This window comes from Ananas comosus, linkage group 1 (genome assembly GCF_001540865.1).
Source record: "Ananas comosus cultivar F153 linkage group 1, ASM154086v1, whole genome shotgun sequence".
Lineage (NCBI taxonomy): Eukaryota > Viridiplantae > Streptophyta > Magnoliopsida > Poales > Bromeliaceae > Ananas > Ananas comosus.
The window spans coordinates 16,481,930-16,509,070 of NC_033621.1; the positions used below are offsets into that span (position 1 = coordinate 16,481,930).

Consider the following 27,141-nt stretch of genomic DNA (forward strand, 5'->3'; position numbering starts at 1 on the left):
ATAATAAAAATTTATAATATATATAGTTCGACCAAGGTGCTTTTGAAAGCACGAAGATATTGATACTCTAACATTTTTTGCTATTAAATCAACCCTAGTAATTCTTATATATAAGCAATATAGAGTCGAACACGAGAGAGCTAACCCTAGCTCGTATTCAGCTCGTTAAGATTGCTAACTGAAAAATTCAACTTATGTTCGACTCGTTTATATAACGAGCAATCAATTTTGAACTCATTTTGAAGTTGAACACGAGCTGACTCGAAATCAGCGAGCTGGATTGCCACCCCTACTGCACACATCGCATGCAAGCGATTTCTCCTATCCGCCTAGAAAACAATCAGAGCTTGCAATAGTGCCAACTACAATCATCCAGGCACATAAATTCCAAGTTGGAAAAACCATCCAGAGTTTGGAACACACATGCATTCACTGTATATAGATAACTATCCTATAATCCAGCCAGCAGTTCTACTTTTCCCCCACCCACCCAATTAACTTCAACATTCACCGAAAAGATAAACAAACAAAATATAATATAATAAAATTTACAGCCCTCGGCAGAGAAATGCATTTAAAAAGGGCAAAATAAATCCACTTGAAAATCCCCTAAAATCTGAAGAACCATTTTAAACTGAAACTAAGATCAAACAGCAAAACCAACAAAACCATATAACCGTGATACCATTCCCATCATTCAAAAACCAATTAAAAAGCTGCTAGTTTTCACTCTTCATATTTCCTTCCACATGCACTAATGCACTGATAAATAAGATCTTTCCCTTTCACAACGGTTGGATGATAACACATTGTGCGCACCATCATCAGATTAACCCTTTCGAATCCACTGATTCACCACAAACTTGATTAACAAGAGGCCGGGAGTGCTCTTAATTAACCACAATAAGTGGTGTAGAAGCTCTTGTGTGGGTAGCTTGGCTTTAATATGCATATTATCATCATGGATTCGGCGAACCAATCGGAGGAGCCTTCAGTGAATGCGCCTTCTGATTAGCTGAAGCTTGCATAGCAGAGGAATTTTTGGCATTGCTAGAATCACCCGTCATGGCCATTGACTTTTTAATCTGGAAACCAGCCCAAAGCAATACATCATTAATTATGTGAAGACCAAAAGACTAGAATGTGCAGTTGCATGCATGAGTAAAACAACTGTTATGCAAGAGTATAACAGCGAATAACAGTTGTTGTGAGAAAAAAGGAGAGGGAAGAAAAAAAAAAAAAAAAAAGGAACATGAAAAATTGTAGCAGCATGTTAGGACGGGACAAGGTCTGGGCAGAATGTTCGCTATCTTTCTCGTCCTTCAAAAGGTTGAAACCTTATGCTCTCTCTAGAATGGAGATGCGATATCATAAAACTAGATCACCGGGGGGGTGCAAGGATGTTGATGTGGGATTTGACAAGGGTATTTAGCTTAACAGTTAAATTGATAGAAGCTGCGTAGTTTTTTCTGAGCTCATCTGCAACCTTTCTTTTGCCTTACACTCATCTCCAATTATTGACCCTTTTTTCCCTCTAAACTCAAACCCAATTATCAGGGTGAAGGAATATAAAGATCGTCTATCTTACCAAGGTTACTTTCTATCTATACACTAGAAATTTATAGCTACTTTTCATATTCTCAAGGAACTTTCAGTATGTTGAGAAAAATTAGGAGTAAAAATATGTAGGAAGACATCCATATTAACTTATGAGGCCTTTAGGATAGAACAGTAATATACCATCAACCCACACATTGCAATGAGGAAGAATAGATGTGCACAAATCTCTAAAAAGCTACAGACGTAAACTTGTTAAAAAATAATAGCACTAAAATCCGATTGTGAATTTGTGATTAAACTAACTAATTTTGTAACAGAATTATACAACAAACTCACAAGAAAATCGCAACAGAAAACCTTGGAATTGTAGAAGAAAAGGAAGCAAACAAACGATCAATCCAAGAGCATGCATAATACTAATCTAAGGCGTATTTTTGACCTTCGTTTAGAATTAACCGGAAACACCGCGCTAAAGTGCGACCGGAATTCATCCAGCAAGCATGATCATGGAGAAGGTTGACAGAGAAACTTTCAACACCCGATGGTAAAAAATAATAATAATAATAATAATAAATCAATTGAGAGTGAAGAAAATAAAAGAAATAAAATGAAGCTAATAATAATTTTTTCCCCCTCCAGTCTATTCATGCATAATGAACAAATGGAAGAGTATAAATATATACAGGTAAGTGGGAGCCGAACAATGTTCAACTCCACGTCCTTTGTTAGTTAGCTGCTGAAACAGCATAACGTCCGCTCAACTCACAAACATTTTGATTCACCTAATAAATAAGTAAAATAATAAATAAATAAATATTAAATAGAAGAAATAAATAATAATAATAATAATAATTATTATTATTATAAATAAATGTGAATTAATAAATAAACTCAAATAAAATTTTAGGTTTTCACAAATAATCACCCAAAAAACTCAATTGTTGGAATAAAAAAATTAAACTCAATAATAAAAAGAAGTAAAACCACCGAATGTTTATATTACGTAATGAGCGAGATGCCTTTAAGATAGTTAACCCCACTTAGGAGCCATTTGGTTGAATGTAGTTGCAGAAACAGTGTAGTTGAAAATACATGCAGTTGCAAATGCTGTAATTGTAACTACACCTAGTTTGTTTGGTTTTATACAGTTGCAACTGCTGCAGTTACATTTTTTCTGTTTGGTAATATGAAGCTGATAGTTGTATTTGTAATTTTTGTCAACTCTTCAGATAGAGTGGTGAGATTACCTTCACTATGCATAAAATAATTGTATAATTTTATTAATCATTTAAACTTACTATTTATCAATAAATAAATAGATATATATATATAATATTTTTATTTTTTCAACAATTCTTCAACTTAATCGCACATTTAAAATTTAATTTATTTAATTTTAATATTAAATCAAATTTTTAAAATTTAAACAATTCTCTGATTTTTTTTATCAAATTTAATAATTATAATTAATTAAAAACTTATTAGTTAACATTCACAATCACATTCTATAAAAATTTAGGCAAACTATTTTTAATTTTAATAAAATAAATTTTAAAAAATTTAATTTTTTGCACAAAACTTGTATTGCCTAAAAAATTTTATTAGTATGAGTTTATTTACAAGTATTTTTATAGAATTATATATATATATTATTTATTTATTTATTATTGTTAATTTGTGGGTGATCCTAATCCTCAGCAACTGCTGCAGTTGGAACTACAACCAATTTGGATGTAGTTCCAACTGCAGCATTTGGACCTTCTTGTAGTTGGAACTGCAGCAGTTGGACTCAACTACACTAAACCAAACATAGGAATTGAGGTTGTATGCATTTGCAACTGCACCGTAGTTGCAAATGCGCGCAACCAAACAGCCCCTTAGTGTAAGGGGTTTCTATCAGAAAAAATCAGAGCTTTCTTTCACTCCGCCTTCAGCTACCCTACACACGGCATAGAATTCTTCGTCGTGGTTTTGTGTGTTAATGCCTGTGCACAGTACCTTGATTTTTCATAAGAGTTTCTATAGACAGCACACATCTCATAGTCGCAGCCATATACGAATAATCTTATATACGTGATCCCCTCCAGGGATGTATAGAGTAACATCTTACGAAAATTACCACCTTCAATTCCATTAAGAGTTCTAAGCTCAACCTTAATCACTACACAAAGCACTACTCACCATAGGGATGACATTGGAGCTAAAGCTCCTCTATATAAATTGTATAAAGTGCACTTTGGCGGACCTGATGGGTTGTTTTTCTCATATTGAACCTTATTCAAAAGGTCTTTTATCATAAAGGTCTAGTTCCCACCGCAAGAAAGCCCTTTCTAGGCAAAGTTCTATCCCACTCGATGACTCCATGACCTTACTTCTACTCAGGCCTTTCGTCAAGCAATCTGTAAGATTCTTCTTAGATCTACTAAAACTCAAAGAAAATAACATCATGAAAAGATAACCATCTATCAAAATTTTATCTTAATTTAATACTAGTGAAGGAGCCCGCAAGTCGTAGCGGGTAGAAACTATAAGAGTAATTAATAATAAAAGAACATCAAACATTCTCGTGTACCTCACTTGCCACAATCACTAAAGGTCCCTCACTATTGGTGCTTGGGATGGGACTGACGACGCCTTCTCTGGCGACGGTGACAGTGAAAATGACAACGATCCTTTCGACCGCGGCAGAGAGGGGAGGTGGTGTCACGCCCCGACACTGCCACTTTGGTCAGTTCAGGCACGTCAACAGACCGCCGAACGGACAGAATCTCCCCTCACGTCCTAGGCGTCACAATCCATACAATTCGCGAGATTCCAACCAGGAACAGAATTCATACATAATTGCATTCACCACATTACTTTTACATTTACATACTTTTTACTTCCAAATACAATCAAGTTATTACAAGTTGTTTCTTTCTTTTCTACACCCTCAAGCTAGGCCGACTCGGGGTACTGCTATCTCTGCTCACGGTGGTAGGGCGCTCTCTACTAAGCTACGCCCTTTCCTCGCGCCGTCGCGCCGCTCACGTGTGGACGTGAAAAACGTGGGGTGGGAACTATATAAATAGTTTCCGGTGGGTACGGCCACCCAAAGGAAGAGCTCGACCCACCAGGTTTAAAGGAGGCAAATCAACATGTTAGTCCAACAGATATCCACATATAATTTATGCAAGTATTAAATACATGCGTATGCCTCACAACATGCAATATGCGATTCATACAAGTAAATCTACTGATTCTACTTTCTATCTCACTATCCACAGCTCATCCATTTACCATTCTATATCATTGGTCATTCTCTGTCACTCGCCATTTTCACCTAAGGTTTCCTTTACCTTAAACAACTATACCACCCGACTCGGTCTCGAGTCAATCATCCGAGGAATACCGCGTGCATCCAGACCTGAGGAGAGGAACCTGCCATACACCTCAGCCTTTAATCCACAAACCACATCGCCTAACGGGTCGCGAAGAACTACGTACACCCGTGGTCAGGGATCCCCCGATGGGAGAGGAACATGCCGCATACACCCGCAGTNCACCTCAGCCTTTAATCCACAAACCACATCACCCAACGGGTCGCGAAGAACTGCGTACACCCGTGGTCAGGGATCCCTCGGTGGGAGAGAAACATGCCGCATACACCCGCAGCCGAGATCCCCGATAGGGAGAGGAACATGCCACATACACCCTAGCGATCGAAAATTCTTCCGGTGGGAGAGGAACATGCCACATACACCCACGGCCAAGAATCTTCCACAACCATATTCTCGAAGTTCTTCCGGTAGGAGAGGAACATGCCACATGCACTCGTGGCCAACAACTATCGAGATCCACAAGTCCTGAAATTCCGGAATCCACTTTCTATATCTCAAGGGTTAGCCTCATACCCTATAATGTCAATCTCTCTAGATTCGACTCATGCATATCCTAGTGGCCATTCTACCACAATAATCCACAACCTAGATTTAACCACACTAGGTTCAATACTACTACATCTCATAACCTAGGTTTAACCACACTAGGTTCAATGTCATTTCCACCTAGATTCATTCGACTCTAGATTCACCGTTCAACCTATGTTCAATGACACTAGGTTCAATACCACTCATGCTACTTGTTATTCTAGTTGTCCACACCTAGGATTTATAGTTTTCATGCCACACTTAGGATTTATAGTTTTCATGCCACACTTGTCGAGTTCTCTACTCTTCCTAGAGTTTATCGACCCAAATTCAACGTTCATATCTAGGCATACATATATCCACATCCTATAAGTCCACATGCCTATGTTTCTTATCCAATGGTAGTTAATACATAGCATCTATCTCATGCCTTCATAATTGCAATTAAACTACCATTATATGCATCAATAATACAACCATACTTCTCTTTGGCATGGAAGTGATCTAATCACTTCGGTGAAGCACAACCCACCTCACAATACTCTTCGATTGCTTGTAGACACTTATAATCAGGCTTCCGCGGCACACGTCGCCCGATTAAGCTCGAACTCACAATCGACCACCGAACACTCACCAATTTCCAACCTAGAGTTGTCTGGGGCTCTCCTCTATCCTTCAATTAGAGAACCAAAGGATCAATTAGGTTCAAAACCCTTAAACCCCAAAAATCCCAATTTCCAAACCCTAGTTTTTCCCATTTCTCCAAATATCCCAAAAATTCATGGAGTAACATGCTTATCTAGCTTAGAATAGTCTAAGGATCTCTAGAATATCATGCATAAAGGATTTAACCAAAATCCCAAACGTTTAACCCAAATACGAATCTTGAATCGGAAGCACGCCGTACTACCAAGCGCTTGAGGACTCGATCCACCGCTCCATACGCGTTCCCGAGCTTGTTCTCCACCAAAACCCCAAGTTCGGAAGAGAGATCTAGAGAGAAAACTAGAGAGAGAGAGAAGTTTCTCTCTCTCTCTCTACCATGTGTGTGTGTGTTTTGGCTGAAGAAGGAGGAGAAAGGAGAGGGGAGGGTCTCCTTTATAAGCCCTTATGCTGGGCTTATGCTGGGCTCCCCGCATGCCCTTATGCTGGGCTCCAATTTACCAAAATGCCCTTATGCTGGGCTCCCCGCATGCGCGGGGTCCGGACCCTGGCTCTAGGGCCCGGATCCAGTAGTAGCTCCAACAGCTCAAAAACTGCATTTTTCCCAAAAATGTAAGTTCTTACTCCTTGAGCCTCTAATCCATTTCCAACCATTCCAAAACCCTCAAAACACATTTTTGAGCGTGTTTAAACCATCCTCTCACTTATACTTTGCCGGATTTAGGCCAAAGTCCAATATAGCTTTCCGAGTTCCGTTTTCGTGCCCAACTCGCACCGAAAATACTCAAATGCTCCCCGAACTTCATCGGAACTATTTTAAATAGCTTTTCAAGCTAATATCCACCGAAACTTCATAACTATAGAAGTTCAGTATATTACAGATGGGCACGCATTAGTGAGAGAGGGAGGAAAGGAGGCGACGGTGTATAGAAAAAGATGAGGGATTGAGAATTGATGAATTAATTAGAGATGAAGAAGTGCGGATTGTAGATGGCAAAGGATAATTTGGATGCATTAATTAGAAGTTTGGTGGAGGGAAGGAGAAGGATCATAATGGATTAATTGGAGAGAAAGATGTGAGGATTGTAGATGGCAGTGGAATCATTTAGATGCATCAATTGGAAGTTTAGTAGCGGAACCGTTTAGATACATTAATTATATGCATTAATTGAAAGTTTAATAAAGGAAATGGGAAGGGTCACACGTTGGTGAGGGTGAAGGACAACTTGCCATAGGGAATGGGACGGGTCACACGCTAGTGAGGGTGAAGAACAACTTGCCACGTGGCAAAAATATTGAGAATTTATATAGGTTAATAGATTAATTGAAGAGAAAGAAGGATTGTAAATGACAGTGGAATCATTTAGATGCATTTAATTGGAAGTTTGGTAATAGGATCGTTTAAATGTATTAATTAGATGCATTAATTGAAAGTTTGATGAAGAAAATGGAAAGGATGACATGCTGGTGAGGATAAAAGACAACTTGCCATAGGGAATGGGAAGGGTCACACACTGATAAGGGTGAATGACAACTTGCCACGTTGAAAAAAAATATCATATAGGTTAATAGATAGATTTAGAAGTATTAATTAGATGCATTAATTGAAAGTTTGATAAAGAGAATGGAAAGGGTGACACACTGGTGAGGATGAAGGACAACTTGCCATAGGTAATGTGAATGGTCACACACTGATGAGGGTGAATGACAACTTGCCACGTGATAAAAAATATTGGGAATTCATATAGATTAATAATAGATTTAGGTGCATTAATTGAAAGATGTGAGGATTGTAAATAGTAGCGGAATCATTTAAATGCAATAATTGGAAGTTTGGTAATGGGACCGTTTAGATATATTAATTAGATGTATTAATTGAAAGTTTGATGAAGATAATGGAAAAGGGTGACACGTTGGTGAGGATGAAGGACAACTTGCCATAGGGAATGGGAAGGATCACACACTAATGAGGGTGAATGACAACTTGCCACGTGATAAAAAAATATTGGAGATTCATATAGATTAACAAATTAATAGATTTAGATGTATTAATTAGATGCATTAATTGAAAGTTTGATGATGAGAATGGAAAGGGTGACACGCTGGTGAGGATGAAGGACAACTTGCCATAGGGAATGGGAATGGTCACACACTGAAGAGGGTGAATGACAACTTGTCACCTGGCAAAAAATATTGGGGATTCATATAAAAGTTAATAGATAGATGCATTAATTGAAAGTTTGATGAAGAGAATGGAAAGGGTGACAAGCTGGTGAGGATGAAAGACAACTTGCCATAGGGACTGGGAATGGTCACACACTGATGAGGGTGAATAACTTGCCACGTGGCAAAAAATATTGGGGATTCATATAGATTAATAATTAATAGATAATAGATTAATAGATAAATGTCTGCTAGCCTTAGAATTCACCAATTCTTTTTTACAAAAATCAATTACAGATCGAGAGTTGCAACGAATAGAAATAGATAGAATATAAGAGGAAATCAAAGAAATCAATAACAATAGGTTCTTGAGCCATTCGGCTTCAAGACAAGTAGTGGCAAAGACAACCAACTCTACCTTTATAGTGCTTCTAGCTATTACGATCTGTTTGGTTGATTGTCAAAAAACTGCAGTACCACCAAGAATAAAGACAAAACCATAAATAAATTTGACATCTAAAGAATCAGAAATTCAATTTACATTGTTGTATCCCTCAATTATAGCAGAATAGCCAACAAATTTGAGAGAATATGAAAGAGTACCTTTAAGGTCACCAATACTCTCTCCAGAGCAATCTAATGAGTCGTACTAGGATTACTAGTATATCTAGTCAATCTCGATATGACATAGGCAATGTCAGATCTAATCCTATTCGGTATAAAGAAGACTAACCTAAAAGTTGAGTTGAAAGGTTCACCCTCAATCATGTTGACTTGAGGTTTAGGATAGTTGTTCTGATTGTTCTAGTCTTCTTGTAGACAACTTTCTTCGATAAAAACATTTTGAAGCAAAATAGTTGTTCCGGCCACAAACATAACATAAACCATCCTTCTTATTCCCACTAGATTGGTTGGTATTGAGCTTCTGCGTATGGTTCCAATTTCGGTTCCTACCCTCAAAATCTTTACCCTTAGATTTAAAATTTCTACATTTGGGTTTCAACTCATGGCTTCGGTTCTGAATCTCGGTCAGATTTATATTAGATAGGTTGCGAATTGGTTTAATGGTTTTATATTCTGATCGCTTGAATTACCAACTCTAGTTTAAGAGTTTCCTGAGTTCTTCTAACCTTTTGGGCAAATCTAGACAAAAGAAAGGGGTAATTTGTCTAGTAGGCAGGTAGCTTGATAGATATCATCTAAGGTTAAACCATTCTTGGACAAAATTCTGAAATTGGTAGACCAGATCATTTATAAGAATGTTGTCTACCATTCTAAAAATAAAATCAGTAATGGTAAACCTAGCAGCACCTTCAATTTTGTGATGTAGGCATCTTCTAGAGTATTACCATAAATCTTTGATAGTTTGGTATTTCCTATAAGTTTCATAAAGTTCATCAGATAGGCAACTAAGTATTCTAAACCTATAGTGAAATTTAATTTCTCCGTGGATTTACTACGTTCAAGTTCTGTAACTGAGATAGCAATAGATTTAGAAGAATCTGTAGATTTAAAAAAAAAAAAAAATCAGAGAGAGTTGCAGGAGTAGAAGAAATTTTAGAAATAGGATAGGAAGGTGTTTTTCCAACTGCAGTTATAAAGTCTAGGGAAATAAGCCAGGTGTCAGGAAGTGAATTCTCGAAATGCGAAAATTGGACTTCGATTAGAATCGACTGATTGTCGATTGGGTACGCTTCGGGAAGGCCGAAGACATCAAGAAGGCCAAAAGTGCATTGGAGAAGGCCTCCGAGAGCGACTTGTGAAAATTCTGCAAAGTGCAAGATTTTTGCTCTCGGGGACCGGTCCTTGGTGGGAGAGACCGGTCCCCGTAGCTTGGAAAGTGTGGCAGAAGGCTCTGCGCACAAAACTTGCTCTCGGGGACCGGTCCCTGACGGGGGAGACCGGTCCCCGTAGGTATGTAAATTGAGCAAGAGGCTGTCCTGCGAGAGTGTGCTCTCGGGGACCGGTCCCTCGTTGGAGAGACCGGTCCCCGTAAACGTGGGAAAGGGAGCAAGGGCCCTTTTCTATAAATAAGCCTCTCGGGGACCGGTCCCTCTTAGAGAGACCGGTCCCCGTAGCCTGAATTTGCCCAAGATGGGCTGTGCATGGTTGGCAAAGTTGAGGGGCTTCTATGCATTTGTAGCATAAGTAGAGGCTATATGAAAGAGTGTGCTCTCTTCTCATTTTCTTCCCCAAACTCAACCCTATCTCTCTCTCTCTAAACTCTCTTCCTCTCTCTCTAGAAGGTGAAGAAGAGAATGGATTTGGTGGAGGCGCAAACTAGGAGAAGGATCTTCGTTGTCTTCTTCTTCCTCTTCACCCTTGGAGCTAGCTTTGGAGGTAAGCTTCTAAGCTCAACAATGGTAGATTTCTAGGGTTAGTTCCGTATACTCTAGAAATGGTTTTGTTGGAACCCTATGATGCTAAGTGGATGATTAATGCATGAATCTAGGGTTTTGTTAGAGTATTTTGCAATAGTTGCAAGTTAGGGCTCCGAAATGGGATTTTGTGATTTGTTGGGTATTGATCTAAATTGATCAAGTGTAAACCTAATTACTAGGTGTTTAAACTTGTTGGCGAAGACGGTTCGACGATTCGTCGAGCGGGTGAAAAATTGTTGGCAAAAAGGACCTTCCGAGCTTCGTTTCCGCCTGGGAGGCCGAGACGACATCGTAAAATCGCCGAACTTCATTCTTAGAGTCGTTACAACGCCAGAAGGTGGGTGGTGTCATCCCGAAGCAACCGGGCTCCTCTTTATGTCTTAGTGCATTATAACCTTACATCTCTTTATGTATGCATTGTAGGATAAATGTGCATTTTCATTTCCTTATGCTTTCCTAGATGATATCATAGTGTGAGTTGAATGCTTCATATAGTGAATAGATAAGGATTGAGTCGAGACATTGAATCCTATGGTGCTAAGATAAGAGATGGACTCGATAATTGATAAAGACATAACGAGTGGCATGTAAATAATAATGACAAAAGAACGAGTGGCATAAAACTTAGTGTAAAGTGACACTTGACATGTGAACTTAAGGATAGGCGGATTCCCTAGAGATGAATCATTGAACAAGAACTTAGTGTAGTTAAACACTTGCATATGGACATTGGGATAGATGGATTCCCGAGTGACTGTCAACCCTAGTGGATAGGGTATCCTCGAGTTGAGAGGATTGGATCATGCTCACTGTTTGTTCAGAGCTTGCGGTGGTCGCTCCACACAAGCATGCGCTTCGAAGTTTGTCACACGAGGGATAGCCTTATGAGGTCCCGAGGATAGCCTTAATGGGGTCCCGCAAACGGTCTCGAGTTTGTTGAGCGAGTTGAGTTTCCTTACCATGAGATGCATGTGAGTCGTGGGCGAACCTCAGGGTTGGCCAAGGAATGGGTAAGTCAAGAGAGTTGATGAACAAGTAAATGGCATTACTTCTTGGACATAATGGCATGTTAGTTGATTACCTATCACATTATGCATGCATACATTGAATATGATTCGGGCATAGTAGCATAGCTTTCTTACTATGTCGTTACTGTTTTCGCATATCTATCTATCTATCTATCTGCTTGTGCCCACTTGGACCTAGTGGGGAGATCGGCGAAGTCGGCGGCCGAACCCACTGGGAACTATGGACGATAGTTCTCACCCCACTTTGTTGCAGGGCCGAGTACGAGCGCTCCGTGTGAGGATCGCGGTAAGAGCTTAGCGCCCTCGCATTAGTAGCTCTCCTACTGCATTAGAGGTACCTACATATGTGAGAGTAGATGATGTATAGGCTGTGAGATGCATTTTGGAGAGAAGAGAATAAACTTGTTGTACCTATATTTTGGACGAACAAAATGTGAATCAATTGTATAAATGGACAAATCGTGATGTAATAGATAGAACTCTCTCTTTTTGCACTTGTATGTATATTTGTGTTACTTGCTCTTGTTGTTAAGCACTTGTGGTGCTTCTATTGTCGTTGTATGGATCATGTATGTATTGAATTATTCCCGGGCGAATTCTTGTGCATGATCCCATGCTTGAGCCTTGGGCGGACAGGGGAGGTGCTGTCCGTTCGCCGTCTGTTCGACGCGCCCGAACCGGACCAATAGGTAGCGGTCTCGGGGCGTGACAGGTAATTATGGTATCAGAGCAAGTAAAGAGAGGAATCTAGGATTGACCTAGAAGACCCTAGGATGGAAACCTTAAGGCTATAGGTGCGTAAGAGAGACGTGAACCTATAACAGTGGCGGGAGTTGATCGATTGGGTCAGGATTGGAGTGTGTTTCTAGTAGTGACTAGAAACGGATTCAAGTGGTATGAGTTCTCGACTCGCAGTGGTTGTGTTGGCGGCCGACAACATGACACTAAGAGCCGGGAATGAGTACACTTGTGTGCTTCCGCCTAATTGCGATGCCGAGTCGCGTTGTTCGTAAATGCGATGAGGTTTAGCGGGTTAGGGTGATTAACCAAGTTGGTTGTGTTTCAGGAGCTGATGTCCCCAAGGCGCTACACACGTAGGTCCGTTCCGGCACCGCCTCCTGAGGTGCCTGAGCAAGCTGGATCTAGCGAAGTGCAAGAGTTACGGGCGCAAATGACTGCGCTAGCCGGCGTGGTGCAGCGCCAAGAGAGTCGGTTCGAGCGGCTCCAAGAGCTTATGGAGCGGCAGGTGGCGGCGGCTGCTGCGACGGCAACCGAAGGTCGTGATCCGCCCGTCCCCTCGGCGCGCGTGCCTGAAGTGGCAGAGGGTGAGGGCATAGCGGCAGTTCCGGTGGTGGCACATTCCCCGCCGGCAAGTGTTCCTCCGGCGGCCTCAGGTTCGGCGACACCCGATGCGGCGGCCAAGAAGGTGGAACGGGAGCATGCGTTGGCGGCTCTCGTCAAGTTTAGGAAGTTCAACCCACCTATTTTCAAGGGGGAAAAGGTGGAACCGTCGATGGTGGAGTCGTGGGTTGACTCAGTAGAGACACTCTTTGAGGACCTGTCCACCTTGGAGAAGGATAAGGTGTACCTCGCCACCCATTGTCTCGAGAAGGCGGCGAAGGTGTGGTGGAAGCGGGTGAAGCGAGACCGGTCTTCCGACCTTCCGTCGATGTTATGGGAGGAGTTTAAAAAGACCATGTTCGCAAACTACTTCCCCGACACTATGAAACGGAAGCTGCAGGAGAAGTTTCGTAAGTTGAGACGGGGATCGTTGAGTAGCGGACTATGAACAGGAATTCTCCCATATCATAGACTCTGTCCCGGATGTTGTTCGAGATGACCGAGACCGAGCCGATTGGTTCTTGCGAGGGCTTCGGCCGGGGATATATAGGGCCGTGCAGCTATTCAAGCTCACGACCTTTGCCGAGATATTTGACCGAGCATTGTGGGCGGAGCACGGTGATGCCCACGTGCGAGAAGAGCGCGAGCTGATGGCCGAGTCGAAGGACAATGGGAAGAAGCGTCAGGGCGGTGGTTCGGGGGGACAATCTAGTTCCAAGAAGCCCCCGAAGTATCCGCAATCGCAATCCAGAGGCCGTGGAGTGCCGCGGTGTGTCATCTGTGGTGGAGACCACCCCGCGTCGCGTTGCCGTCAGCGGCAAGGAAAGTGCTTCAAGTGTGGGCAAGCGGGACACTTTGTCCGCGACTGTCCTGGGGGAGTCTTGCCTGCCCCGTCTGTCGCATCGGCTCCAGCGACTCCGGCACATTATAGAGCCCACCGGCAACGGCATTGGCTGGACGCGCGATGGCGCCGCGTCAACCTGAGATGACGCGATCGGCCCCGAGCGGACGGGTATTCGCCGCTCAAGCCGAGGAGCCTGTCGAAGCTGAGCGCCACGTTGTGGCAGGTATGGTTTTAATTAACGGAGTTCGTCCAGGGCTATGTTTGATACAGGTGCCACACATTCATTCATCAGTAGATCATTTGCACAAATGCATGACATTGGCATTCAATTAAGTAAGAGCACCTAGCGAGTAGAGGGCCCCGGGCGTGCGTTCGTTATTCGCAAGGGATGTCCGGCGTGTCCAATTCAAGTGGGCAACTGGATAATGCCAATTCGTATGTTGATGCTCAAGAGGTTGAAAGACTTCGACGTTATACTGGACATGGACTGGCTTTCGAAATATTACGCGTCTATTGACTGCAGGCATAGGGTGATAACGTTTCGGGAGCCAGGATAGGAGGAATTCACATACCGAGCGTGCAAGAGCTCATGCTTCGCCGCGACGGTATCTGCGACGAGAGCAAGGAAATTGGTTAACAGCGGTTGCGTGGCTTACTTAGCGACCATTGTGGAAATGGATCGAGTAGTTCCGGCACTCGATGAGTTGTCGGTAGTTCGGGAGTTTCCGGACGTGTTTCCTACGGAGTTACCGGAGATGCCGCCGAACCGAAAGATCGAGTTTGTGATAGACTTGATCCCCGGAACGGCGCCGATCTCAAAGGCCCCGTATCGTATGGCGCCGGCTGAACTAAAGGAGTTGAGGGCCCAACTGCAAGATCTCCTCGACAAAAGGTTCATCAGGCCGAGTGTATCACCGTGGGGAGCCCCAATATTATTTGTGCGGAAGAAAGACGGATCGTTTCGACTCTACGTGGACTATCGCAAGTTGAACAAGGTCACGATCAAAAATAAGTACCCACTGTCCCGAATCGACGATTTATTTGATCAACTACAGGGGTCGTGCATGTACTCAAAGATAGACCTATTGTCCGGTTATCATCAGCTGAAGATAAAGCGGGAGGATGTGCAGAAGACCGCATTCCGCACGCGGTACGGGCACTATGAATTCACGGTCATGCCGTTTGGGCTCACGAACGCCCCGGCAGCATTCATAGACTTAATAAACCGTGTCTTCAATGGGTACTTGGACCGATTTGTCGTGGTTTTTATAGACGACATTTTGGTCTATTTTCGTAGCGACGAGGAGCATGCCGAACATCTAAGGCTAGTGCTTCAAATCCTTCGGGAGGAGTTGTATGCGAAGCTAAAGAAGTGCGACTTTTGGCTCCGGGAGGTCACATTTCTGGGGCATGTTATTTCCGAGGGTGGTATCTCTGTTGACCCTAGAAAAGTTGAGGCGATTAAAGATTGGCCGCGCCCGACTAATGTCACGGAGGTTCGAAGCTTCGTGGGCTTGGCGGGCTACTATAGACGGTTTGTGGAGGGTTTCTCGAAGATCGTGATTCCACTCACCCGTCTGACTCAGAAGGGCACCAAGTTTGTATGGAGCGAGGAGTGCGACCGGAATTTTTAAGAGTTGAAGGAGAAACTGACTTCGACTCCGGTACTTGCTTTACCGGTGCCAGATGAGGACTTTGTGGTTTATAGTGACACGTCTTATTCGGGATTGGGGTGTGTTCTGATGCAAGACGGGAAGGTGATCGCGTATGCGTCCCGCTAGCTAAAGAGCTACGAGAAGAACTACCCTGTCCACATCTTGGAGTTAGCCGCGGTGGTATTTGTTCTCAAGTTGTGGAGGCATTACTTGTACGGCACGCGTTGCGAAGTGTATACTAACCACAAGAGTCTAAAATATTTGTTCACACAAAAAGATCTGAACATGCGACAACAGCGGTGATTAGAGCTGCTGAAGGATTATGATCTCGATATTCTCTACCACCCCGGGAAGGCAAATGTAGTCGCTAACGCACTCAGTAGAAAGTCGGCGGAGAACCTCGCGATGTAGGTCACGGATTAGGAGCCCCTATGGAAGGAAATGGGACGGATTGATCTCGAGGTTGTAGCTCCCGAGATTCCGGCTATGTTGTCAACTCTCGTTGTCCAACCAACCCTGTTGGAGAGAATTAAAGGGTTGCAACCTGCAGATCCAACTCTCCAAAAGGTGCGGCGCGACATCGAGAGTGGATGCGGCGGCGATTTCAGTGTAGACGCCGAGGGTGTGCTTCGGTTTCGGAACCAGTGGTGTGTACCAGACAATGAAGAGATTCGAAAGCTGATTCTGAAAGAAGCACATTGGTCGCCTTATAGCATCCACCCAAGAGACACCAAGATGTATCAAGATCTAAAACAGCATTACTGGTTGCCGGGAATGAAAGTCGATATTGGACGCTATATGGCGGAGTGTCTGGTATGCCAGCAAGTCAAAGCAGAGCGCCGATTTCCAGCGGAAAAGCTGCAGAGCTTACCTATCCCCGCTTGGAAATAGGAGGATATGACCATGGACTTCGTGGTCGGCTTGCCTCGTTCATCGAGTGGCCACGATGCAATCTGGGTGATTGTGGATCGTTTGACGAAGTTGGCACACTTTTTGCCGATCCACACGACTTGGGCAGGTGACGGGCTGGCGCAGGTATACCTGGATGATATTGTGAGGTTGCACGAGGTGCCGAAGTCGATTGTATCGGATCGAGACCCCCGGTTCACTTCGCATTTTTGGAAGAGCATGTAAGAAGCGTTGGGCACACGGCTCGATTTCAGCACCGCTTTTCATCCTCAGACAGATGGACAGTCAAAGAGGACTACAGATTCTAGAGGATATGTTGCGAGCGTGTCATTGACTATAGGGGTGGTTGGAGTAACCACTTGCCAATGGCCGAGTTCGCTTACAACAATAGTTATCAGGCTAGTGTAGGGATGTCACCGTTCAAAGCTCTTTACGGGCGGAAGTGCCGATCTCCTATCCATTGGAGTGAGGTAGGCGAACGTGCGGTATGTTTTGCGAGAGGCGGAGGAGAAAGTCCGCCTTGCTCGCCAAAGATTGCTCATGACGCAATCTAGACAAAAGAGTTACACAAATAAGCACCGTAGAGATTTGGAATTCGTGGTGGGCGACCGCGTCTTCTTAAAGGTGTCGCCCACGAGAGGCGTGAAGCGGTTCGGAGTGCGGGGAAAATTGAGTCCCCAATATATTGGGCCGTACGAGGTGTTGGAGTGAATTGGTGCAGTGGCTTATCGGCTAGCGTTGCCGCCGAAGCTCGCCGATGTTCACAATGTCTTCCATGTCTCCAACCTCCGCAAATATATCCACGATCCCGAGCATGTATTATCATATGCACCGCCGGCATTGCGCGAGGATATGAGCTACGAGGAGTTTCCAACGTTGATTATTGCTCGAGAAGTGCGAAAGTTGCGAAATTCCCTACGTCAAGGTTCGGTGTACCAATCATGACGATCGCGAAGCTACGTGGGAACTAGAGGACACAATGAAAGCGCAACATCCTCACTTATTTGAGGATTAAGATGAGGTATGAGTTAAGTTCAAGTTTTAGTTGAGATTTGAGTTCGTTTCGAGGACGAAACTCTTTTAAAGGTTGGGAGGATGTAAGGAAGTGAATTCTCGAAATGCGAACGTTGGACTTCGATTAGAATCGACTGATTGTCGATTGAGTACGCTTCGGGAAGGCTGAAGACATCAAGAAGGCCAAAAGTGCATTGGAGAAGGCCTCCGAGAGCAAGTTGTGAAAATTCTGCAAAGTGCAGGATTTTTGCTCTCGGGGCAGGTCCCTGGTGGGAGAGACCGGTCCCCGTAGCTTGGAAAGTGTGGCAGAAGGCTCTGCGCACAAAACTTGCTCTCGGGGACCGGTCCCTGACGGGGGAGACCGGTCCCCGTAGGTATGTAAATTGAGCAAGGGGCTGTCCTGCGAGAGTGCTCTCGGGGACCGATCCCTCGTTAGAGAGACCGGTCCCCGTAAGCGTGGGAAAGGGAGCAAGGGCCCTTTTCTGTAAATAAGCCACTCTCGGGGACCGGTCCCTCTTAGAGAGACCGGTCCCCGTAGCCCGAATTTGCCCAAGATGGGCTGTGCATGGTTGGCAAAGTTGAGGGGCTTTTATGCATTTGTAGAATAAGTGGAGGCTATATGAGAGAGTGTGCTCGCTCTTCTCATTTTCTTCCCCAAACTCAACCCTAACTCTCTCTCTCTCTCTCTCTCTCTCTCTAAACTCTCTTCCTCTCTCTAGAAGGTGAAGAAGAGAAGGGATTTGGTGGAGCAAGCTAGGAGAAGGATCTTCATTGTCTTCTTCTTCCTCTTTACCCTTGGAGCTAGCTTTAGAGGTAAGCTTCTAAGCTCAACAATGGTAGATTTCTAGGGTTAGTTCCGTATACTCTAGAAATGGTTTTGTTGGAACCCTATGATGCTAAGTGGATGATTAATGCATGAATCTAGGGTTTTGTTGGAGTATTTTGCAATAGTTGCAAGTTAGGGCTCCGAAATGGAGTTTTGTGATTTGTTGGGTATTGATCTAAATTGATCAAGTGTAAACCTAATTGCTAGGTGTTTAAACTTGTTGGCGAAGACGGTTCGACGATTCGTCAAGCGGGTGAAAAATTGTTAGCAAAAAGGACCTTCCGAGCTTCATTTTCGCCTGGGAGGCCGAGACGACATCGTAAAATCGCCGAACTTCATTCTTAGAGTCGTGACAATGCCAGAAGGTGGTGTCATCCCGAAGCAACCGGGCTTCTCTTTATGTCTTAGTGCATTATAACCTTACATCTCTTCATGTATGCATTGTAGGATAAATGTGCATTTTCATTTCCTTATGCTTTCCTAGATGATATCATAGTGTGAGTTGAATGCTTGATATAGTGAATAGATAAGGATTGGGTCGAGACATTGAATCATATGGTGCTAAGATAAGAGATGAACTCGATAATTGATAAAGACATAACGAGTGGCATGTAAATAACAATGACAAAAGAACGAGTGGCATAAAACTTAGTATAAAGTGACACTTGACATGTGAACTTAGGGATAGGCGGATTCCCTAGAGATGAATCATTGAACAAGAACTTAGTATAGTTAAACACTTGCATATGGACATTGGGATAGGTGGATTCCCGAGTGACTGTCAACCCTAGTGGATAGGGTATCCTCGAGTTGAGGATTGGATCATGCTCACTGTCTGTTCAGAGCTTGCGGTGGTCGCTCCACACAAGCATGCGCTCCGGAGTTTGTCACACGAGGGATAGCCTTATGGGGTCCCAAGGATAACCTTATGGGTCCCGCAGACGGTCTCGGATTTGTTGAGCGAGTTGAGTTTCCTTACCATGAGATGCATGTGAGTCGTGGGCGAACCTCAGGGTTGGCCAAGGATTGGGTTAAGTCAAGAGAGTTGATGAACAAGTAAATGGCATTACTTCTTGGACATAGTGGCATGTTAGTTGATTACCTATCACATTGTGCATGCATACATTGAATATGATTCGGGCATAGTAGCATAGCTTTCTTACTATGTCGTTACTGTTTTCGCATATCTATCTATCTATCTGCTTGTGCCCACTTGGACCTAGTGGGGAGATCGACGGAGTCGACGGCCGAACCCACTGGGAACTATGGACGATAGTTCTCACCCCATTTTGTTGCAAGGCCGAGTACGAGCGCTTCGGGTGAGGATCCCGGTAAGAGCTTAGCGCCGTCACATTAGTAGCTCTCCTACTGCATTAGAGGTACCTACATATGTGACAGTAGATGATGTATAGGCTGTGAGATGCATTTTGGAGAGATGAGAATGAACTTGTTGGACCTATATTTTGGACGAACAAAATGTAAATCAATTCTATAAATGGACAAATCGAACTCTCTTTTTGCACTTGTATGTATACTTGTGTTACTTGCTCTTGTTGTTAAGCACTTGTGGTACTTCTATTGTCGTTATATGGATCATGTATGTATTGAATTGTTCCTGGGCGAATTCTTGTGCATGATCCCGTGCTTGAGCCTTGGGCGGACAGAGGAGGTGCTGTTCGCTCGGCATCTATTCGACGCGCCCGAATCGGACCAATAGGTAGCGGTCTCAGGGCGTGACACCAGGCCTCTAACTATTCTTGCCACCTCACAAAGCCTATCTCTCTAAACTTTTTAGGCTTCGGGCTTAAGACTAGAAGTGTCCTCAAAGACTATTTTAGATAATCAACCCACAGCCTTCTCCTATCAATCTGACTATTAGATGTATACACAAAAGTGTAAATCAAATCTTTATTCAGCTTCATACTTTCTATAGCAGCCAAGAGTTAACATCTGGTCAGTCTTTTCGATAACTCTGACTGTTGTTAGGATATTTGGATCCCGCAGCACTCAGATTCTCACTTGCTTCGTGTTGTCATTCTATTGGGAGGCTCGTTACTTCAACTAGTCCCCATGTTCTTCGAATGGATCTCTTAGTTGTTGAGAGGGTTGCCCAAAAGCGGTATATAAGGCGTACCCAGTAAAGCTTACAAGTAAACCAGATATGGAGATGGCGACTAGGGTTGCTGTTTCCATTTAGATAATTTCAAGATCACAATAGATCTACGATAAGATCGTTTATTTATATACTGGTCGATCATATAATAGAAATGATGATTCATTCAGATCAAGCTTCCTTCCTATTAATCTGGAAGTTCTTCTCAGATACAAGGAAATGATTCAGTTCTAGAGCCAAATATCATAGTTCTCAAATGAGCAATCGAAAAGATTCGAGAGCATCCTCGAGGTTAGGTACTCTTCCTCATAGTATCTACTATTTAGATCATATTTAATGAAAGAAAGAAAACATAGTATGGAACTTTGTTGGATTAGGTCCAAGACAAAGATTCTTTCTTGACCAAACTACAAGTATGGAACTCCATATGCTTATTACTAAACTTGTTGAAGAGATGAAACAGAACCAAGGTCTTATCTTTTTTATCAGAGGTTGAATCGATCATCAGAAGAAGAAGTAGACCAAAAATTAGGATACATTCTGGGAAAATGAAACTAAGTTGAGAAAATGAAGAAATTAAGGTTGACTAGATCGAGTGGCAAAAAGGGTTCAAAAAACCTTTTTAGAAAGTAAGACATGTACCAGAATATTTTCAGGGTTCAAGTTTTAAAATATTATTTTTTTATCATAGTTGGTTCAGCACCAAAAAGATGACCCAAACAGTTTATAATGTTTGATTTCAATTAGGTGCTTTCAAGCGAAGTTTATAATGTTTGATTTCAATTAGGTGCTTTCGAGCAAAATATTGATGCAATCAAACAATACATATATTGCAAGCATAGTTATAAAAGAAATTAAAACAATAAATAAAGCAAAAATTTAAAATTTGGTGCTATTGGTTAGAGAGACTTGCTTAAGAGCTATGAAAGTTCTAGCTAGCTGTGGGCTCGAATCCAACAGAAAGCAAAAACAAAATTTTTTTTCCTTCTTTACTGTGACGAAAACAGTATTTTTTTTATTTTTTGAATAGTAGAAATCAAACCTATTTTTTCAACAGTAACAATTTTTTTAAACAGTATTACACAGTAATTTAAAAACCCTTTTCTTTTGATAAAAACAGTAAAAAGCCCTTTTATTATTTTTTTTTTAAAAACGGAGAATAAATAGCAAAATTCTATAATTAGAATAGGCAATAAATTAAACAATATGCAATTGCAACTTTGCAAGTTAAAGAGCTAATCCCGAAAATTTATGTTAAATGCCAATCACACAAATAACTTACTACCTAAGGTGTATTTCCATCTTTTGTGCGGGATTAACCGAAAACACCGCCCCAAGGTACAACCGGAATTTGACAGAGATTCTTTCAACACCAAGTGATTAAAAACAGTAGAGAAAGAATGAAAGAAAAAGTATCAAAATAAAAGGAGTGATATATTAAGAAAATCCATATTTTTTTCCCTCTTTTTCTCTCACTGTGTACATGTCAAAGAGGGGATAAAGGTTGCACTTATATAATGCATTAAGGAACGTTGGACAATGCTTTCTTTACCCACATCTTGCACGAGTCTCACGCTTCCATTTCGCACAAGAAGCGGATCCATTTCCGCTTGAGAAACGAAACAAAAAATAAAATATAATATAATAATATAATAAAAATAAATAAAGAAATTCAAAATAAAAATTTGGGTTTTCTCCAACAAAACTTACCACAGCAAGCCTCTCCTTGTGAAAATCATTTGTGATCTGAAAACAATTACCAAAAAACCCACCAAACATTAGATTATTAGCGTCACTATATAAAGAACAAGAAAACAACACAATGACTTCCCCTCAAACATTTACCTGCTTCTTGTAGCATTTGATTTCATCTCCACCAAAACCAGGTAGTGTCATATTCCAGTTTCTCTCTGCAAGCAAAAAACGTCAACGCTCGAAACCCTATACGAAAAACTACATAAAAGAGAAATACTAAGGCCTGTTTTGGTATTGTAGTCATTTTTTTGTTTTCTTTAATAGAATTTCTTGTAAACTTATGTGGGAATGGACAGTGAGTCGCTAACAGTCCTTGTAACCAAGGTGTTGTTCTGAAACAAAAAAAACAAAAAAAAAAAAAACTTGGAAAATCTGTTTTTTGGCTTCTTTGGGTATTTTAAAGGAGAAGTTAGCGTCCCTCACCTAACAAAGGTGCATTGCAAGCTAACCAACAAGACTAGAAAAATTCATCTACCGGCACATCCAATTACACATTATTTGTGTTAAAAAAAAACTTGCAACAAAACCAAACAAGGCCTAAGATCGCAATAAGCTAAAGGAAAACCAAAACCCCTTACCAACATATAGTAGTATATCTTTTACTTCTAACATGTTTGACTTTCGATGCTTTGCCAAGGAGCAAGCAAACATTGTAGTCTGCTCATATAAAGATATAAAAAGAAACGTGATAAGCACGAACTCAGTAACCAAAAGAAAAAAAAAAGAGAGAAATGCAACAAATGATTGTGATGCAATTCAACCAAGTCCTAAGCGAGCTTTCGAAATGATTTCATATCAAGATTCCCCTTTCAGGATTTATATATCATCAAGACGTATTCCACATTTCACGGCCCTACACAATAACAGAAAGCAGTTGTATTTTCAAGTATAGACATGAAAACTTACAGATTCAATAAAATCTTCAGCAATCTCAATAAGAACATCTTCGACTTCAGCATCTAACTTCTCCGACGGATCAATCTGCACAATTACGAAGAATCTGTGGATAAGGTTGAAGATAATGTTGATCAATTCCACAAATTAGGGCTGCCAATTGGTCACAGAAGGTCAGGTCATTCAAGTCAATTCCACTATGACATCAAACCAGGACCGATCCAAACCTGACTCAACTAATCAACAAGTCGGGGTAAGCATGTGGGGTAAACGAGACAGGCTAAAATGAGAATCTTATCCCTTAAAACATAGAAGAATTCATTAAAAAAAAAAGGTGGAATCTCAGACATCTTTAAGGACACTTCATAGAAGTCTTCTTATTCAAACAACTTGGTTGCTCTTACTATCAAAAAACAAGAAGAGAGTCCAGTGAAGTTGGAAGAAAACAAGTCTAGACTCGAGACGCAATGCATGCGGCAATGCATGCTTACTATCATTAGAAGGGAAAGACTGATATAAGAATTACATCTTACATAAAGAATATGAGTATGTGAAAGAACAGTCAACGAAGCCTCAAAATTCAAAGAACCAAAAGAGAGAGAGAAAAAAAAAGAAGAAAAGACCAGGCTAACATGAAGAAGGTAGTGTAAAAACAGATGATCCTTTATCACAATAATCTAAGTTTTCTTGTCGGACGAATGACTTCTTGCTACAACAAATTAGATCAGATTGATGATGAAATGTCAAAACACAAAGGTAAAAATTTATGAAACCCTCTCAATTGATATTTTTTTATTTCATTCAGTTGAATTGGAATTGAGTTAAATTCAACAGCTGTTTCATTAGATTTAACAGCTTTACCTGCTTATCAGCTGGCAGAACAGCAAGTTCTGTAACAATAATTATCCAAAAGTTAACAGAACTGTTAATTTAATTAGGACTCCCTGTTCAATCAATTGACCTAACTTGAATTAAAAAAAAAAAGAAAAAGAAAAAGAAAAAAGAAAACAAGTTGATGGGGGTGATCAATCACACCAAAAAAAAATAATAAAGTGAGGACCGTCTATCTAACAATGGGCTACACTTGAAGGGTCTAAATACATATTCACCAAAATGTAATTTGGAAACATAAAATTTAGAGAAAAGGAAAGCACCTGAGAAACCAATTCACGGATGCTTCTCTTGCTAAGAATGTGATTATCAGATTCTACATCATCTGTACTAACAGGAGTGACTGCCCCAGACTGCACAACCCCAGCTTGCGCCAGAGGAGCACTAGATTTATGGGCTGTTGATCCAACATTTCTCGCAGCCTGTTGTAGAGTTAGGGCTTGCTGGTTCCTAAGAGCTAGGTACTGTTGATGCTCTTGTGACAACTGTGACCCTGCAGATGTTAGCTGTTGCGGCTGTTGCAGCAATTGCTGCTTTTGTTGGAGCTGCTGTTGCTGGATCTGCTGCTGTTGAGAAGATGATAAGCTCTGTTGTTGTGGAGTTGTTGAAGGTGATTGTAGGAGATGGTACGGTCTCGGTTGTAGAACTTGTGGCCTTGGTTGGGGCCTAAGTGAAGAAGCAGAAGAAGAAGAAGAAGGCACGGAGGGTGCATGCATTAGCTTTCCCTGGCTTGATACCAACGGCTGCTGCATATGTTGGCTTTGTGGAAAAGCTGATGCAGAAATAGGAGAAGGCAATGAGGGGGCTTTTGATATACCATGACTAGGGAATTTCTGTATAAAATAGGAAATTAATAAGATGAGAGCACAAAATAAAGCAATTTCGTAGAAAAAAAAAAAAATTATTCAGAAAACTCATGCAATGTTCTGCTGTAGCACTAAACCAAGCAGGAAAAGACACCACATAGAATTTAGATGATTTTCGTCAAATTAACCAATATCAATCTTTTGAGGCGGTGGTTACTTATCACACCTTAATGCATTTCCTGGTATCTTTGCATGCGATGTTAATTACAGTTTGACTTAACTACAATTATAAGTTGTTTTCAGGTAACACATGAGCAATGCAACTTCCCATGCAAACTGCAAAGTGGAAAATATTGATGGAGACGAACTAAAACAATCTAACTTTTTTCTCATAGGAGAAGAAGATTAGTTGGTTTACTTGTGAAGCTAACGCTTGACTAGCAGACGGAGATGTTGATCTTATTGGGGCTTGAATAAGTCTCTGTTGCTGGGGACCAGAAACAGCAGTCGGTCTCATTGGAGCAGCAGAGCTAAGAGAACCAATCATACCAATATTTTGAATACCTGGAGTAGATTGTCTGACCTGAAAAACAAAGTTACATCAAGTAAAGAGTAAAATGATACTAAAATATATAAAGATCCAATTTCAAACCATTTTATGTACTTTTAAAGCATTTGATATTGCATTGGCACAGGAGACTTCGTCTTAAATAAAGATATAGTATGGAACCACACTCAACCTTAAAAAGCTAAAACGAACACGGAAAAAAAAGAAAATCCCTACAAAAATTTTCCTCCTTTTAATAAATGCTAACTAAAGCCAATGCCAGATCCAAGATTGGATGAAATAAGTACGAGTTGGTTTCAGTTGGATAATTGACTATTCGATCATAGAGAATGGTTGCTCCAAAGTTAGATAATTCTATCATATCACAATAGTATAGAGCTACAGATTCAAAAAAATTAAAGATATAGCTTAGCAACACGCCAATTTTATTTGAATTGCTTTATAACGCATACAAATCTTTTCAGACAAACAAATCTTATAATAGTGGATCAAGAAAAGAGGAGATTTGACATAAGAATCCTGACTGTCTTGCAGTCAACAATATCAAAATCCAACATTATCTTATGAGTTTAGGATACTTGGTATTTCTTGATCCCATATTTGCCAAATTAATAAGTCACTCGACTCATTACTAACAATGGCATTTGTTTATTCTCGCTTCTTTGCCCTACCTCCCCCGCAGATATTAGTAGAAAACCCAATTATTGATCACTAGGCTCAAATGAAAAGTAAGAGATTTGAGCTGCTGAGCCTTACTTTCTCGCTGTTAAAAGCTTCTAATCGTTGCTATAGCTTAAGGTTTTCGATTTATTGGTATGCCCTCGTCACATATATGCTAAGAAAATAAGTCACTAATCTCATCTACTAAGAATAGCAAGCACACGTTCTCTCTTCTCGCTGCTCGAGCTTGCAAAAGAATTTGCAGAAAGAATTTGCAGAAAGCCCAATTTGGTGATCACCGGACTTGCAATTTTCATATTAGAAAGTTCAGAGGAGAGCAAATTATGGTAAAGTGAGTTAAATTAGAGAGGCAAAAGATCAAGCATCACCTGAGCATTGGAGGTAGGCGATTGCTCAGGCCCGCGATTCAGGGAGCCAAACGGCTGGTTGAAGGATGGCGAGGGGCCGAAGGAGGAGAAGGCCATGGGAGGCTGCTGAGACCGCGGGAGGTGCGCTGGAACCCCGGTGGCGAGGCTGCCTCTTGGAACCGTCGAAGGGGTCGGCGATGGCGAGGGCACTGAAGCAGAAGAAGATGATGACGGCGACGACGGGGAAGAAGCAGCAGCACTAATAGTAGCAGCAGCAGCAGTAGTAGCAGTAATAGTATTAGAAGGGGCGGAAGAGGAGGAGGAGGAGAGAGAAGCGGAAGGGAAGTGGTGGGCGAAGTGGGGGAGCAACTGGGGGCGCATTGGGGAAAGAGGCGGCCTCTGAGGGAGCTGGTGCAGGGTTTGGGGCGGGGTTTGGATTTGGGGTTGGGGGACGCTCGGAGGGTCTTGGCTAGTAGTTTGGGAGGCAGAAGGGACGGCAGAGGAGGAGGGTGGAGAGGGCACGGGGGCCGACGAGGGCGGCGGCGGAGGTTGGAGTGGTGTAGGGTTTGGGGCCGGAGAGGTTTTTCACTTTGTTAATTGGTTTATCAATTTATCAACTTGATGGAGTTGTCCTTTCGTTGAGGCACGTGTGGCGCACGTGACAAGACGGACGTCCCTGGATTCGAATTATAGCCCACGTTTTGAACGGCCTAATACGAGCTTTGGGAACAGGCCCGGCCCAGGAAACTCGGACCACACTGGCATTCAAGCAGGACCTGGTCGCCAGCCTCTGC

At 42.0% G+C, this 27,141-nt stretch overlaps 1 protein-coding gene across 1 annotated transcript; it reads right to left on the bottom strand.

The window, feature by feature from the left end:
• Positions 393 to 26,923, bottom strand: LOC109714677 (transcription initiation factor TFIID subunit 12; the record flags this gene model as incomplete). Its single annotated transcript, XM_020239373.1, is given in 8 exon segments — positions 393 to 1,085; positions 22,116 to 22,151; positions 22,251 to 22,315; positions 22,739 to 22,817; positions 23,067 to 23,141; positions 24,209 to 24,778; positions 25,170 to 25,334; positions 26,369 to 26,923. Coding segments are annotated over 8 exon segments (1,671 nt in total), but the record flags the coding sequence as incomplete, so codon positions are not given.